Source organism: Trachemys scripta, chromosome 12 (assembly GCF_013100865.1).
Source record: "Trachemys scripta elegans isolate TJP31775 chromosome 12, CAS_Tse_1.0, whole genome shotgun sequence".
NCBI lineage: Eukaryota > Metazoa > Chordata > Testudines > Emydidae > Trachemys > Trachemys scripta.
This window is the reverse complement of record NC_048309.1, coordinates 19,025,428-19,042,770: the sequence shown is the minus strand read 5'-3', so window position 1 is coordinate 19,042,770 and position 17,343 is coordinate 19,025,428. Positions and strand designations below refer to the sequence as shown.

At 45.9% G+C, this 17,343-nt stretch overlaps 1 protein-coding gene across 2 annotated transcripts in view; it reads left to right on the top strand.

Moving 5' to 3' along the window:
* Nucleotides 1–3,725: 3,725 nt before the first annotated feature.
* Nucleotides 3,726–17,343, top strand: part of JPH2 (junctophilin 2) — a 62,963-nt gene continuing 49,345 nt past the window's right edge. Inside the window, exons 1-2 of one of the 2 annotated variants that reach the window (XM_034787633.1) lie at nucleotides 3,726–4,806; nucleotides 5,256–5,869. In XM_034787633.1, the coding sequence (XP_034643524.1) occupies nucleotides 4,428–4,806; nucleotides 5,256–5,260 (384 nt within the window). In that variant the 5' untranslated portion in view covers nucleotides 3,726–4,427 and the 3' untranslated portion in view covers nucleotides 5,261–5,869. Of the gene's footprint in view, nucleotides 4,807–5,255; nucleotides 5,870–17,343 lie in introns of those variants that run through there. The other variant, XM_034787632.1, reaches the window with a different exon arrangement.

The window sequence follows — 17,343 nt, the reverse complement described above, 5'->3', positions numbered from 1 at the left end:
TTATCTGCAGCTTGATATGGCTTAATGACCTAGGATGATCATTGTCTATTGGTGTTATAATTTGTCCTAGTGAAGTGGCCTCACTATTAAGACTGATTCGATGATCCCAAACTAATTAGGACTTCTGACATTAAGAAATGCTAAATAGGCAGGCTGTTCTGGGTCCATTTTCCCCTTCAATTTCCCTGCATTCAGATAACGTAATAAGATTTGTCACATATATTTGAATGTAAAGTAGCTCCATTTCCTTGTATGTGGTGGTCTGCTGCAGGAATAGAACTAGAATTGTAAACTCCAAAATTTCATTTTCTCCCCCAATTGCTCATTCTTTTGGTTTTTTCCTATATATATAAAATATGCCAGTACCAGCTCATTGCATTGCTCATCTTCTAATTCATACTGTAGGTATGACATCTGGGGAATGGGAGTAATACCTTTTATAGGGAGGAGGACCCAATTACCATTCCACTATTTTGTTTTCTCACTGGTGTCCCATAGACTTGGGGGTAATATTTTGATTGCCCTGTTCTGCAGTACATGAAGTGAAGTGTGGTGGAGCTGGTACAGTCAATTACTTTGTCCTGAATTTGATGAGTGAATCCTGCAGCACAAAGCCATATCTAGTAGGGACCCTAAAGGAAAACTGTACAGTAGTTGGGTATGAACTGTTATGGTTAGGGAAGGAAAAGCATCTAAACAAGTTGGTAATCCATGTCTCACCACTAGATGTCACCTTGACTCCATGTCCATGACAATATAGACCCACTGGCTGATACTTACCCTAAACTTTCTAAGTAGTGCATCAGTTCAGTCATTTAGGAGTCCTACAGCCAAGTGGTGCTTAAAATGCATATTTGAATATAATTTTGATTACAGTTTTGTTGTGGAATAATGTTGCAGTTTGTAATGTAAATAACTTTCATGGTCTTGAACTTGCCCTGTTTTAAGGCATTAACATCATTGGTGGTAAACCAGATAGGAATAATAAACTCTGCTCTTCTAGAACAGCATGAGATGTACTTGAAGACACTTCAGTGTTGTTAACTCTTGAATTTTATCACAAGTCTTGCAATATTTTGTTTCTTTTAAAGTCCCAGCACCTGGAGTAAAATGGCTACATGAGAATCTCCGTTCTTATTTAAAAAAAAAAAAAAATCTACCCCTCTGAGCAGAGTGAGTTGAAAATGTGACCTGTCTGTACCCTAAAGGCTCAACCCAGAAGATAGTGAAAGAACCCAACACTTACTGTTTTAGAATCTTATTTTTAAGCCAGTCTTATAACTTGAGGTCTAACTAATGATGTTTGAATGCTTGGGGTTGACAGTTCTGCACCTGGCATTTCTGAGCCTCAGATATGATGCTTGGATATTATGGTGATAAGTGCAGTATAAGAAACTATGTACAATAGAATTTTGTCGCTAGTTCCCTTGTTTGAATGACGTCTCTAAGAACCTGAATGGCTGGATAAGGGAAGATCCTTGGCCAAAAGTATGCTTTAAAGCTGGTGCTGTGTTTTCTTCTAGAACAAGGTTAGCCTAAGTGACTGTTGCGCTTAACTTTGTTGTGCGTGCATGTGCAAATGGCTAGGTGTATTTGCATGTGGAGCTGCATTTAGGCACCATGTTACATGTACTTTTGCAGTTCTAAAAACTGAAGCCCATAAAGATAGCATCAGTTGTAAAGCTGTACAACCATGCAATGGGCTGTCTTAATTTTACAGATGAGACAAGATGTTGCAGCGTGCCTGGACCCATACAACAAATCAGGGTAGAGTGGGGCTTAGAACTCTGGAGTTCCTACCGCAATACTTTACCTCTTAATAGGGGTGCATAATGTCCCAGCAGTATCACAAGTTGGCTCCATAGCTGCCATTGTTTCCTGCTCCTAGTAATATGGTGGTCACTAAATAGCACATCATCCTTTTATAGCCTTGCTAAGCATCTCCTTGGAGTATGGGACAGGTTGAAGGAGGGAAAGATTTGGATCAGTGTGACATGCTGCGATAACTTCCCCCTCTCGTTCCTGTGTACTCACCAGTCTTGTATTTGAAGATGGGAGTTATGTGCTAAACACCTCCAGACATGTGATTTATTTATTTTTTAAAAGTAGGTCTATGGCCCATCTGAAGTAGGTAGGGAACATTGGGGCAGCCAGCAACCTCTCTTTGGAGACGAATGCGTCTTCTGTGCAAACTTGATTTCAGCAGATGCTTCGCATGCATTTACAGTTGTTTGTTCATTGAGAGCTTGTCTATATTTGAAAACATGCACTGGCTAGCTAAAGAGATTTAAAATTGATGTTAAAACGTGCAAACCCTCCCACTCTAGATCCACCTCAACTGCTTTTAAACCTTACTTAAATCTGTTTAGTTTAATTCTGTAAATTACAGATACAAGCAAAACTGGTTTAAACACATCTACACTAGTGGCTTGAATAAACTAGATTTTTTTCAATGCAGACAGGCTTAAGAGAACCCTGGCTCGTACTACGCATCACAGCATGAAAATGGGAAAGTGCAGTGCTCAATTACACCTGTACTATTGGTGACAAGACACTGCATTGTCAGCAGGGCAACTGACACCCCTTGGCATGAGTGATGGAGATGAGCATAATTTCAAATAATGTTTGTAACTCAAAACCTTTCTTGGGGTTTCACTTTAATGTGTATATTCTTGTCTTCCTTTTGCCCCCCTCTCCCCAGTACTGCCTGTGAGTGAATAAATGGGCTTTAATTTAAAATTTTAGTGCTTCATGCAGCATACTTCATCTCATTCCCCAAAGTTTTTGTCATCTGAACACAACTGCCCGTTCAATGTGGCCTCTGCCCCATTCACGTAACTATGTCAAACTTTGGTGGAAGGAATGGTGTTACTGGGGAGCAAAGACTGGATGGGTGAAATTGGCAGGTAACGGAAACCTGAGCTACTTCCCTGCAGATGGTAAAGGTCCTATGGTGTCCAGCTTAGCAGGAGAGGCAGCCAGAGGTCTTGTAAGGCTGCCTCCTATCCTGAGAATTGTGGGACTGGTCTGAGTCTAGTTCTTGCTCTTCAACTGTGCTGGAAAAAGGAGGGGAGGGGATATTTAGAAAGCTGTTATCCTTTTGCTTCAGTGAGCGGGGAAGGCGTGGGAGCAGTTTGCAGACACATGTTGGGGGGACAGCGCTGCCTCAAACACTAGCTTTATATGAGCTTTTTGCCTTGCCTGTGGTGTTTCTGCTCCCCATAAGGATGGAAGCAGGACAGCAGCAGCTGGGACCTCAGAACTGACTTTTTGGGGGACGTGGTGGCCCTTTGCTCCCCCCCCCCACCGTCGCCGCCCCCAGTCCTAGCCATTGTTGTGGGATGACTGTGTTCTGAGAACAAACCTGTAGTCATCTGTCCATGTCCTGCCCCCTACATCCTCCAGTTCCTCCCTGCCCCAAATCAGGAAACATGCCCCAGCCACTGAGCAGATCTCTGTGCAATGGAGGAAAAATGCCCAAGTAACTAGCAGAAGCTCTCCCCCCTCTCACACGCACCTCCCCTAGCTACTTCCCAGGGTCTATTTTTAAGCAGGCACTTACTTACTTTCCCAGCTTCTCCCCTCCCCTCTTTCTGGATTCCTGCCCAAGGGGGTGGGGGGGTGTCTCTTTCCTCCTTCATAAAAGGGCCCTGGAGCAGGGGCTGGGCCTGTGGGGGTTTATTTTGGGAGCAGCTCCTGGGATCCGATGGCCTTGTTAGGGCAGCGCTGACCTTTCTACGGCAGGAGGAGGAGAGAGGGAAGGGGGAAGGGGCTGCGAAGGAGAGACAGACACACACACAATGGAACTCTGAGGAGGGAGGGACTCTGCAGGCAGCCGGAGCAGCAGCAGGAGCCGTGGGGCATAGCAGCCTGGGCGGGTATGATCAGGAAAGGGGGACCCCCCCGAGAAGCCCGGACCCCCCCCCGCCCTTTCCTGAAGAGCCTCTTAAAGGGGCCGGACGCTTCCCCAATGCACTGTCCGGGAAACGCGAAGCCTGCAGAGATACAAGTCAGATCTTGCAACTGAGACTTTTTATCCCTCTCCCCCTAGTCTGCCCCAGTCCCACAGCATGGTCCATGCTTGATTGTCCAGTCCCCTAGGTGGCAGGTGGGTGCTGGGTTGCAGAAAGGTCCCTGTGGCGTTCACAGTGTTTGCAGTGTCCTCACCAGATCCTTCTCCAAGACAGGATCCCATCCCAAATCCCTCCCTCCCTCTATCCTCTGGCTGGGCAGCACAAGGCAATCATCCCCTTGGCGCAGCACCTTGCTTTGAGCATGTTTAATTTGGAAATGTGGCAACATTTTAAACTCCCCAAATTTTCGCTTATGAAAAACAGTCCAGCTAAGTAGGAAGGAAAGAGGGAAAGAAAGAGGAAGGAAGAAAGGAGCAAAGTGGAGATTCCGGCTTGCTGAGTTTCGATGGCACCATGAGTGGAGGAAGGTTTGATTTTGATGATGGAGGAGCATATTGTGGGGGCTGGGAAGGGGGGAAAGCCCATGGCCATGGCATCTGCACTGGTCCCAAGGGCCAAGGGGAGTACTCGGGTTCGTGGAACTATGGTTTTGAAGTGGTGGGCATATACACGTGGCCCAGTGGCAACACCTATGAAGGCTACTGGTCGCAAGGCAAGAGGCACGGTTTGGGGATCGAGACTAAAGGACGGTGGCTTTACAAAGGCGAATGGACCCATGGCTTTAAGGGACGCTATGGGACAAGGCAGAGCATGAGCAGTGGAGCAAAGTACGAAGGCACCTGGAATTACGGGCTGCAGGACGGTTATGGCACTGAGACTTACGCAGATGGAGGTAAGGGTGACACTGGAGGGACCAGTTGGGGTCAGGTCAGTGAGCAACATGATATTTGACCTGTAAATCCAGAGACTGTAAATCATCCCAGGAGAGAGGGAGTTCAAGTCAGATCACCAGTAGCAAAAGCTGGGGAGGAGAAATCAAGGCACTTTACTAGAACATTCTACCTCTACCATATATTTTCATATACTTCTGTGTGTGAGCGAGCTTTGTGTGTGACATCTTTTTAATCTACTCGCATTTAGGCCCTCATTTCTATAGTCTGGCTGCCCCTTGGAAGATTGCAACACTCAGTAATCTACACACATTCCCTTTTCCATACACCAGAAAAATGAGACAGACCTCAAATAATTGTAAAGCTTCTGGATGACTATGCTTTCTATGTGAAAAACTTCCTCAAATGTCTTGATTATAGATTTTCCCCCCCAAAACTTTATTTTCTACAGCGTGAGGCTAGTGAAAGACTGGATTATATTATGAGACCTCTGAAGAATTATGGGCCCAGGACTACAGCAATCTATAAAGTAATAAGAATTAATTCTCATTGGGAAAAGAGTTGTGAATGTTTTTGCCTTATACATCACTGTATCATCTACAGCATTTTGATGTTCTGTGTCTATTTATTAAATACCAAATTGCATGAATGCACTGAACATGTGTATGACTAAAACTCAACCCGAATGTTTATCAAAGCTGTCTAGAGAATTTAGTCACCTATCTCCCACTAGTATAAATCCCCTAGACCTTGAAAATCTCAGCCCGTGTTCACGCACAGAGGCACTCAGTATACAAGTATTCGTCAGACATTTTGCAAATGCTCTGAATGGTAAAGAAAAAAACTAATTAGATGAGGTGGGAAGCTTCTGAAACTGATGAACAATCATAATGCAACATCACAGGAATCCTGTGCAAGTAATTCTGCAACTCTTCAATAGTGGAACAGTGCGTGCTGCCATGTTTCGTATGGCTAGTCAAGAGGGTGATTTGTGGGGGAGGGGAGTACTCGTGGATATATTCCTGAGGATTGCACTTCATTATTATTATTCAGGACCCACAATGCCAATTATTTATGAAGAAAAATCATTCGAGAAATGTATCTCTTCATAATAAAAAGGCATATCACATTTACAGTGTTTCTCAACTGCGGCCACAAAGGGCTTTTCTTGCAGTCACAGCCTCGTGGGTGCCGATTTGGGGAGGGGCAAAGCAGCAATCCCTCTCCCAGTGTCACCAGCAGGTGCTGGTCCATGCCCCCTTCTGAAGGCACAACCACTGTAGGATCAGGTGACCAGTGTGAGTTCTCCATCTTCCCAGGGGCGGTGCTGCTTGGGCTTCAGCCCTGGCGTGGTGGGTGGCAGTTGCTGGCCGTGTGGCATAAGGCTCTGGCCCCCTGCCACAGGGCTTTGGGTTCCGGCCCCAGAGATCCGGTCCCAGGCTCACCCCCCGCACGTCACCCCAGCCCTTCCTGCCTCTTCCAGTCTCCAGCCATGCAGCGGGATCCCAGGTTCCGGGCTCACCTCTGCCCTCCATTGCCCCAACTCCCACTGCCACCTCAAGCCCCCACATCACCCCTGGTATCCCAGCCGCCCTAGCCAACTCCCCATCCAGGGTTTAATTGGTCACCCAGCTTTCTGGGGTTAAGTAAGTCTGCTGTGAAAATGATATTTACAAATATTGCTTTTCACAGTAGCAGACTTACTAGCTAGCAAGTCTAAAAAAAAAAATATTCAATCAAAAAAGCAAAACACGCAAAGCACCTTATTTGAGTTTCTATTCTGTTTAGGACCAGTAAAGAATAGAGACAACTGTACATTATTTTTATTATTGAGTCTGCAAAAACCCCAACATACATAAATTACAATGATTGGGACACATATATGTGCATATGTATTTGTTTTTCCTAAAGTTAATTAAGCATTTTAGGAAAAATTGTCTGAGTGGCCACCAGCAAGAGTTTTGTTGGTGAGGAAAAAAAAATTGTTGTGAGAACCCCTTAGAATAATAGGAGAGTTCAAACTACAGTATTGGCTTTCCAGGGCTTTGCTTTAATGTGCCCTTATTCAGCAAGTTACTTAAGCACATGCCTAACTTTAAGCAAGTGGTGAATTTCTTACACTTATGGCACATGAAGTTGCAGTTAAAGCTGCAGATTAGAGGTGACCAATTTCATTTGTCCATTTTTTTTAAACTTCATCCTTCTTCTATCTTCCGGCTATGTGATTTGTTAAATAATCCAATGCAGTTTACTATACAGTGATAAAAGAGAGCAGGGACTAAACTATGTGTTTGTAATGAATTGAACTATTGACATGAGGATCTTTAGGTCATTTGTAAAGTACATATATGTTTAGTGTAATGACACACTAATACAGCTGTTGTCCAGCTACTATCTTTCATTTATATAACACCTTTCATTCTGAAGGATGTCAAACTGCCTTAAACCATACCCATTGATTGCTTCATCCACCAGTGAAATACAGCTACCTTTGTGGGGAGGGATAGCTCAGTGGTTTGAGCATTGGCCTGCTAAGCCCAGGGTTATGAGCTCAGTCCTTGAGGGGGCCACTTAGGGATCTGGGACAAAATCAGTACTTGGTCCTGCTAGTGAAGGCAGAGGGCTGGACTCGATGACCTTTCAGGGTCCCTTCCAGCTCTATGAGGTAGGTATATCTCCATATATTAAAAAGATATTCAACAGCTCACATTAGCACTACAAAAGAAGGGCATCTAGGCAGGCACAAAACTTGGAGTTTAACACTTGAACACTTCCCTACTCTTGCATGTACAAAACCCCTCTATTGGCGATAGTGCTCACTTTTACTCCAGGGGAGTTCTGGGCCAAAAAATTAATTCTGTGCACAATATTTTAAAATTCTGCATATTTTATTTGTCAAAACACAATGTAATCATGCCAGTTTCAATTATTCTGGTCATTTATTTCAAAATACCTGTCAGCAAGTATGTCTGTAACAGTACAGACAACAGAAAAGATTCAGGAAATGTTTTTTGATAAATAACATACTAGGCATATTAATACAGAACTTTGAGTAATAATTCATGTACACTACAATACAGAAATGGATTTCCCCTTAAAAGCAGTTCAAAGGCTTGGGGGGAGTCAGGAGTAATGGAAGAGCTGAGGGAGTGGCAAGTAATTGCTGGGAAGGAGCCTGGGAGTGAACCTGGAGGGTTGCTGGGTGTGGGTGGGAGAAGTGTGGAACAGGGTTTTTTTGGGGGGGGAGGGGCAAAGGGATTGTTAGGGAGTTGGTGGGGAGCCTCTCCCATGCAGAGCCTGGCTGACCCCCTCGCATCTCCCATTCAGTCAGGCACATCTGCTCCCTTCCCTGTGTATCCCTGCACTCCCCCCATCCCTGTGTGTCCCTGCCTCCCCACTCAGCTACCCCTCCTCCCCCTATTCCCATGTGTCCCTGCACCTCCCTCCCCCCTGTCCCCATGTGTCCCTGCATGCCCATTCAGCCACCTCCTCCTCTCTGTTCCCATGTGGTCCTGCACTCCCACTCCTATTCAGCTCTGGGGTCAATGCTGTCACCCCATTAGCTCCTGTGTCCCCACACCAGTCTCCCCCCAGTAGCCCTTCTGAACCCCAGTCTGTGACTCCCCAGGAGCCCTGTGTCCCCATTCTGTCCATTCCCCCCATATCTGTGCCTCCTCACCTGGGCCCATGGGCAGGGCACTTTGAGGGATGCAGCCTCTGACCCCTCCTTCTCCGTGGCTGGCTGCTCTGGACCTGAGCCAATTGCCCTCTCTTCTGGTGCCACAGCAGCCCTTGGTGAATGAAAGGTATAATTGCAGTGCTTCCCCAGCAGAATCCATTTTCTGTGCGGGGGGGGGAGGAAAGACCTGTGGGGGTCATGAATTCTGCGTGTGCACAGTGGCACAGAATTTCCCCTGGAGTAGTGTCACTTAGGCCTTGGCTACACTTACCAGCTAGTTCGACGGCTGGAAATCGAAGTTCTGGGTTCGACTTATCGCGTCTAGTCTGGACGCGATAAGTCGAACCCGGAAGTGCTTGCCGTCGACTGCGGTACTCCAGCTCGGCGAGAGGAGTACCGCAGAGTCGACGGGGGAGCCTGCCTGCCGCGTGTGGACCAAGGTAAGTTCGAACTAAGGTACTTCGACTTCAGCTACGTTATTCACGTAGCTGAAGTTGCGTACCTTAGTTCGAATTGGGGGGGGTAGTGTAGACCAAGCCTTACACTCATTGGGTCTGGTTCAACATTAAATCAGAACCCAGACTCATTAGGAACCGTGCCACCTAATGTATCCGTAACACATATAAGAACATGAATGTTTGGGTTTTTTTAAATGTGGTTAACTCAAGACATCATGATATAGTTCTGTTGACAAAGAGTGAGACTGGAGCCCTTTAAGAGAATAGTGCTTTATAGGTAAAGGGGAAGGTGATCTAGGATAGGGAATGCCCTGTGTGTGTGTGTGAATAAGCTAAGCATGTTACAGCATTGAGTGAATGATTGCTTGAGCTTCAGTCTCTGACATTATTTCCAAACCCCATCATTTTTTGTGCAAGGAAGAGTTGGGGGTGTCTGGAGGGGCTCTGGGTGTTTGTTTGATCATACTAAACCACACAGAAGAAGCTGCTAATGTAAAAATCTGGTCTTCAACCCCTGTTTTGCAATACAATGATTGTATAACTTTTTAAAATGTCTTTCGTTCAAGCTGTGGCCTGAAAACAGTATTAAATAGTGCATGACTGTTTCTGGGGAGCTGGGAGAAAGCACTGGTATAAATTCATCTCATGGGAAAATAATTAAATTCAGTTGTCATGAGACCAGTGGGAGAGGTGAAAAGAAATGATGAGGCGAGTTTCAGGTGAGCTATGAAATGAGCTGAAGACTCAGTGAGGTGAAGAGGTAAAGAAAGGCTGTTCAGCTGATTAGAGGTGCAGAGAAGAAGGTTCTTGCACCAACAGTGGTGAAATTATGTGCTGAGAGGAGGAGGCTGGAGAAGAAAAGAGAGAAGGTCTATGGGGTTGGCCAAGGTGAGTCTGTGCAGAGTTTTAAAAACAGGGAGGGCAATTTTTTGGACCCTGAAGTGAATGGGGAACCTGGAAAGGGAACCAAGGAGTGATAGAGCCGTGCTTCTTCGTGTGTACCAGATGGTGAGCAGCAGTAGGGCTGTGCATATTCGGGAGTCTGAGCACCTGGGCCATGTGGAAGCCATCAAAGAGGGAATTAGCAGCAGTAATCAAGCTGAGAGGGGACTGAAGCTTAGAGGAGGATTTCTCTAGAGCTGGCGCTGAGGGAGTAACCATGATTTTGCTGCTAGTTCTGAGTATTGCCAAGTGCAGACAATAGATAGCAAATGTATATGGAATTCTTCACGCTTCCTACTGCTTCTGAGCTACAGTCCTCAGAGACAGCTAAGGGACTTGGAAGTTTGGGCAAAACTCAGCCCTAGTGTAACTTCATTGACCCCAAAAATAACAATAACAGGGCTTATATAGTACAGTTCCTCTATAGATCTTAAAGTGCTTTACAAAGAAAGCATCACCCTTTAACTGAGGATAAGAGATTCACCCAGGGTCATGCAGCAAGTCAGTAGCAGAGGTGGGAACAGACTCCCAGTCGCCCTATTCAGGATCCAGTTTCCTGTCCACTAGCCCATGTTGTCTTTCCAGCAGAGCTTTACCAAGGCTGAATTTGGCCCCCAAATTGATGCTTTTTAGTTATGCACCGTTTTTAAATCAATCCTCACTCAGATGACTTGTTCTAACAATAAGCACTAAGTTTTCATTAGTTTGTTTTACTTGCGTGTCTATTTAATCTGTCTGTCCATCACACGAAGTATTTCTAACATGTCTATCATCATGGTATCTGTGCATGAAACTTTATGACTGTAAGAATTAGGGATACTACTTTGGCTGTTGCCAGTAAGCTGGCAAGTAAGCTCTTTAAAACTACAATGAGAGGTTTTTTTCCTTATGCCCAGTGTGGAAAGGGAAGAGGGTGGTGTCTCCTGAAGAATGGACCCTGGCTCATGAAGTGAGATACACTGTGTGACACTCAAATTTCAGCTCTGGCCTTTGAGCCCATCAATGACCTGTGGATCATCCTGCCTCTGTACTAATTGACCACAGCTACTTATGGAAGGTGTGATATATTATCTGACCTAAGCGGAGGGTACACACAATCCATTTGTGAATCAGAGTGATTGAGACTGAGGTCTCCAGAGACTATGATTAATCCGCTCTGCAACTTGATCCTTCCCATCTTGTGCGTATATAAATAGAAAGGGTCAGCTCCATTTAGGAGCAGACCCAGAAATCTCTAGAAACACAGCAAAAACACAGAAACCCGCCGGACTCCCATATGTGCCTCCTAACAGGAGTTACTAAGAGCCAGGTATGGTATCTTTTGTGTAAGAGTGGAGGCGGGCATTTTATAGGATTTCTTGTCATTAAAAAAACAGCAAAGCTTTCCACTGATGATGACATAAAGGGGCATTTTTGGCTTTTTGTTATTTTTCTTTCCAATCTACACGTCTCTCCATCCACCCTGTTACTTCATCTATCAGCCCTCTGCCCTGGCCCTGCTAACGGGGGAGTTAATACCAATGGGACGTTCTTGGCGATTGAGTGACTCTGCAAATTAACATTTTGGCCTTTCACCTCTGCAGATCTGTGTGTTCCAGCTTTGACTTAAGTCACAAGGGAAAGCGAGGCTGTGGCCCATCCTAGTCCTAAATACAGGGTTTTCCACATCACAAAATACACTGCATGTTGGCTGAGATTTTGGGGCCCAGGGCTGCAGTAGCTGAGGGTCAGGGTGGATCTGTGTGGGGCTCAGGACTGGAGTAGCAGAGGTTACCGTATGTCAGGGCTAAGATGCATTGGCGAAGCTCTGCTGGTGGAGACTTCAATAGCTGCCTGCACCAGATCTCATTCTGGCCAGTGCCCTTATTCAGGTTCACAAATTTATACAAGCCATTAAGAAGAACTAAAGAAAATCTGATTCTGTTTACCCACTCCCACTTGCCTCTGTACATTCCTTTCCCTGCTTTGCATCATTGGGCTTGTCCTGATGGGCCTTGGCAGGAGAGGGCCGTTGCTTTCTCTCCAGCTCAGTGATGAGTGGGTGTTTTTAGCGAGGCTGGACAGAACACAGCTGTGTGTCTCCTTTCATTGCTCCTCTCCTGCGGCCACCCTTGGTCCTGTGAACAGTTGTATTTCTCAAGGGAGCAGTGGAGAGAGGCATGCCTGTTCTGTGCTGTGGAATGAGATGCTCCACATTCATACTAGTGTGTGTGAATTATCCCAGCTCTGTGGATCTGAGGAAAGAGGCCAGGTTGACTGCATCAGGGCTGTGCCTTTATTCAGATGTGATTTCCAGCTCAGGTCTCTGTTCCTTTCCCTTCTGCCTCCACTCACCTCTGGGGAATCTACTGTTCCAACTCTAGACAATTTTTCATACCAAGAAGATTATGCCACTAAGCAGCATTTTTCAAAACCGCTTTGAAGACTTTTAGGTTTTTTTTTAGCTGTTGCCAGCTCTAAATCCCTGGTTACCAGCACCAAGCTTCTGACTCTTAACTAGTGGCCTCAAAAGATCACTTCCAGCCCTACATTTCTATGATTCTGACTCTAATGAGAGTACTCAAGGCTTTTGCCCCATCAGGGACAAGATTCACATTTTCAGGGGTCTCCAAACTGTTGCACTTTTGTTCTATTGCCTCTGATTTTGGGGGAAAGCAAATGGGAGATTTCAGAGGCCGGGATCTGTTACTGTGACCATAAAAAAAAAAAAAAAAAAAGTGTATTTGATTATTTTTTTTTTAAAGGTGAAGGAAGAGGAGAGGAAGTTTTCCCATTAAAATGTCTAACCTGGTCAGGTACAAATCCTCTGCTCAGCCCAGGCAGAGGGAACAATATTGTGATTTCCTTGGAGGAAAGCTGTTGCTGTGGGGAGTGTAGACAGATAGCTATTTCTGAATGTGGATTTCACTAAAGCTGGCCAGAATAGGGGGAAATATCTAGGAAAAAATTTACACACTTTGTCCACACCCCCACCTCCAACCCACCCCTATTCGTAATTAATTTTTTTAACTTTTAAAAAATCTGCAACCAGCTTTGATCTTCACGAAGTGGAAGATGGCTGATTTGTACATGGTTCTAATCCCACATGTATTAATGATTCCGAATAAATAGTTACATATTTCCATTTTACAGCTCCTTTTATCCAGGGAATTTAAAAGGCTTTACACATACTAATTAGCCAAGGGCTTGGCTCTGTACAAACTTGCTGCAATTTAGTGCAAGGTGTGTTTTTAAACCAATTTAGTTAAACCAGGACAAAACCCTGTCTGCACACTCTGCACATGTCTACACTAGGAAAATAAAAGGTCGGTGCATTTTTAACCCAGAGTAGCTTCCATGTGTTAAAATCCTAATGTTGAGAAGGCAGTTGTAGTTCTGGCACGTTAGTTTGTCCGTTTAAACCCTAAAGAGGAGTCCCACTAACATATGTTAAAACCACGCTTATCTTGTCTACACTAAGATTTTTCCATATTGGTTATTATGGATTAAAATTACAAACTTCCTCCCTAGTTAAGACATTGCCTCATTTTTTAGGGCATGTCTTCACTATAGTTTTATACCTTGTTAATTGATTGCCAGGCTCCAGGTGTTCGTGGCTTACCATAGGCTGACCCTAACGTTAGCCTGGAACACACATTTGGCAAATACCCAGACTAGCCTTTACATACGTGTTAGCTAGGTCCATGTTGGCTTTGTCTTCACAGTCACAAAGGTGGTTATTTACAGCGAGGTAAGTAACAAGGTCACTAGGTGACTCAGTGCTGTTTCCCTTTCACCCCTACTCATGGTTGACCACACCTCCTTTTCTGTGTGGCCTGGGCTAACTGCTGGGCATCCTTCTCCTATAACATTGCTTTTTTGCCACTGTAATTCCACTGACTGCAATGAAATCTGCTTCTGTTTCTCACTAGTGTGAGAGGAGAATTGTGTCTTTTACAGGCTCGTGAGCTGTGAGTAAAGGTTGACCCTAACATTGATTCCATCTCGTCAACACTCCTTTCCCTGGCTTTCTCCCTGCTCCCCTTGCACTGATCGGGGATCTTGCTAGGAAGAGGATATGGGCATCTCTGTCTCCTGGACTGATCCCCATATGTTGTCCTTTGCTATGTGACAGGCTGGCTGGTGCAGGACTAAGTTGTCTTTCTGCTGCTCACTGACTTCATTATTCAGTGCTACACAGCAGTGGCCACCTCAGGCTTTCTAACTACTCTCAGCAGTTGCCCAGGAGGCTCTGGAGTTTGTTTTATGGCTTTTGCTGGGTAAGAGGGTGGAAGCTCTGAGAGCGGCTATAAATCATGGTTTAGGAAGTGACATGGAAAAACACAAAGCTGGGTCCAGGCACTTTACAGGGAATCAGTTTGTCCAAAAACATGCTGTGAGCTCAGTCAAGGACTTTCAGTGCCTTATCTTCTCTGCCTGCTCGGTCTGGGGTTTGTGCTCAGGCCCCATTTACAAGAGGCATTTAGCCACGTGAGCTTAACTGTTTGAAACAAATTCATCTTTAACAAGAGTGGGCTGGGAAGCGTGGTCAGCACCAAAACCAGCTTAAACTGAGTGTAGAATCACTGGCCGGCCAGTCTAGATGTAAATCGAGTGGGCTGAACCATTCTAAACCAGCTCTAAAATGATCCAGTGAACACACTTAAAGACCCAGAGTGGGATTTTCAAAAGTGCCTATAGGAGTTAGGCACACATCTCCTTGACAGTCAGTAGGAGATGGGCACATAATTGAGCTTTTAAAAATCCTGCCCCTCCAGTGTGGACAGGTGCTTACAGAATGTGGCTGGGAGGTAGCATTGCCTAGTGGTCAGGGCACAGTTGTAGACAGGGGATCTTGTCAGTGGCAGAGGCAGGAGGTGTTCATGTTCTGCCTCTGCCACGGACTCACTGTGTGACCCTGGGGGAGTTGCTTAAACTCTCTGGGCCTCAGCAACTTGCTAGAATTCTGTTTCAAGCTCGTTAATATTGAACCAATATTGGATGGAGTCTGCTATCCTTAAGGCATTGAAAGAGGCTGAAGGTCACTAATGTCCTACAGAAAGGTCTCTAATGTCATTCCATATTATGTGTCAGGTCCGCTTTCCGGCTGCAACCCCAGCACAAGCAGAGACAAAGTGGTTGAGTTCAAGGGCCATCCATATACAGAATGTGAACTTCTATATAGATGAGTAATAAAACTTGATAAAGGATCATTGTCACCATTTTACAGAGGGGCCCAAGCCCCCGCAGCTGGTGAGTGATCGAGCAGGGAATGGAAACCAGGTCTCTTGACTCCCAATCCATGCCCGACCCACCAGACCATGCTGTCTCTTTTCTAAAGCAGTTTCTCCAAACCATGGTAGGAAACAGCATGAAGAGAATTTTGCCATGGTAGGTTGTTCCCGTTCGGCAGGTGGCCACTTCACACCCCAACTCTTCGCTCTAACTGAGCCCTTTGTTTAGTGGCCTCAACAGAGAAACCAAAAGCCAAGTGAAGTTTGGATTCCCCCCCTCCCTTTGTGGTTCTCCTAGCTCAGGGTTGAGGTGTTCAGGCACTATGCTGAGGAGTACAATGTGAGAACGTAGATAGCTGGAGAGAGGTACAAGGGAGGGATTTGTGCTGCTGCTGCACCTGGGCACCTCTTCTGTTCCCTGTTGGAGTGTGTAAGTTAACACCCTGCTGACAGGCTCAAAGAGGATTTCAATGAAACCGGCAGCTTGGGAGTAAAGATTATTTGGCGGAACTGGCCAGGGAGACTGTAAAATATTCACTCCCATTATTGCCAAAGAAGGAATCAGAAACCATCTCCTGGGCAGGACTATCCTGGGGTTGACTAATAGATTGTGGAATTTAATTTCTTGGAACCAGGCTGATCTTTCCCTTTGGATGAGAGCTGGAGAGGGGAGGGAGGGAAAGTGAATGGAATTGACACACATGCTGTCACCACCCTCACCTGACGCTAGTTAGCTAAGCAGTGGTTGCACCCTCTGCAGAGGATCATGCAGTAACTGATGCTACGGCAGAGAGGATGCTTTCTGTGTCCTTCTCTGTGTAGGGTTTGCTTCTCTAAGGGTGACTGTACTCTGCTACCTGCCAGTAAATCCCTGACACTGTATCTTGTCCCAATTTCATGGAAAGCGGCCCATTTAGAACAGATGCTGATAACTGTCCCCGACACAGCTGGCCATTTTTCCATGAGAAACTGAGCCCTTAGGAGGAGCGAGTGGTCATGCTTTGCAATGGTATTTAACATCTGCACTCCCCTAGCACCTTTCATCTGCTGATCGAGGGCAGCATGGTGTGGGGGACCGTGTTCTGCACTGTGGTTTGGAAAGGGATGACCCATTCCGAACTCTCAGTGACGAATGGAGGCAGAGCTGAATGCTGCTTTTGTTTTTGGTGGCTTGCCAGTTACTGAGGCAACCGTATCAACAGAGTGAGGGAAATCCAGGGAGAGAGGGATTCTGGTGTGAGCAGAATTAGCATTCTGGGGTATTGGCCGGGCAGGAAACGGGCTCCCCCTTGGGAAACCTCCAAAGCAGCCGTAGCAGTGAAACTGCTTTTTTCCGATCGCTCTGTATTGAGGCTCCACAATGATATTCCTGCCCCCAACACAAAAAGCAAAGGTTTTCCCTGTAGCCCATGCTACCCTTCTCTAGTGCCCTCCCAAGGGTGGAGGTTGACATTAGGAAATTAAGCTTCACTCACATCCCAGGACAGAAGGCAGGATTATTGTCTCTGTTTTACAGCGATGGGAACTGTGGCACAGGAGCAGAAGAGACTTCCCCAAAGTCTAGAGAAGAGACCGTTGAGGGGGGGACATAACCATCTTCAAATATGGAAAAGATCATTACAAAGAGGATGGTGATCAGTGGTTCTTCATATCTGCCAAGGGCAGCCCGAGAAGTAAATTGGCTTAGTTCACTGCAAGGGTGATTTAGGTTTGACATTCGAGGAACTTTCTGACTATAAGGATAGGTAAGCTCTGGAACAGGGATACCTAGGGAAGCTGTGGAATCCCCATCCCTATAGGTTTTGAAGAACAGGTTAGACAAACACCTGTCAGGGAGGGGCTAGGTATATACCCTGCCTCAGTGTGGGGGGATGAACTAGTGACCTCAAGAGATCACTTCCAGCCCTACATGTCTCTGATTCAATGACAGTAGCTTATCTAAGGGGCAGTTTGACTCTACACTGAGGTAATGAGTGAGGGATGGCTGCAGTCCACACTGTGTTCCCGCCACTGCAGACCCGCCTGCTAATGAATTGCCAAGTCACTTCCGCTCTGAATGGCTGGCTCCTGGCAGCCTTTTGAACTCTGCACATCTGAGGGCATCTTTTCAAATGGCTGGAGGAAAACTGACTGGGAGGCCGCTACAGAAGGGACATTTTAACTCCCCAGCGGAATCGTTTTGGGTTGAATGTATCCAGAGCTTTGTAAATGAAGGGACCACAAGTAAGGGCCTCCCTGGTTGTCTAG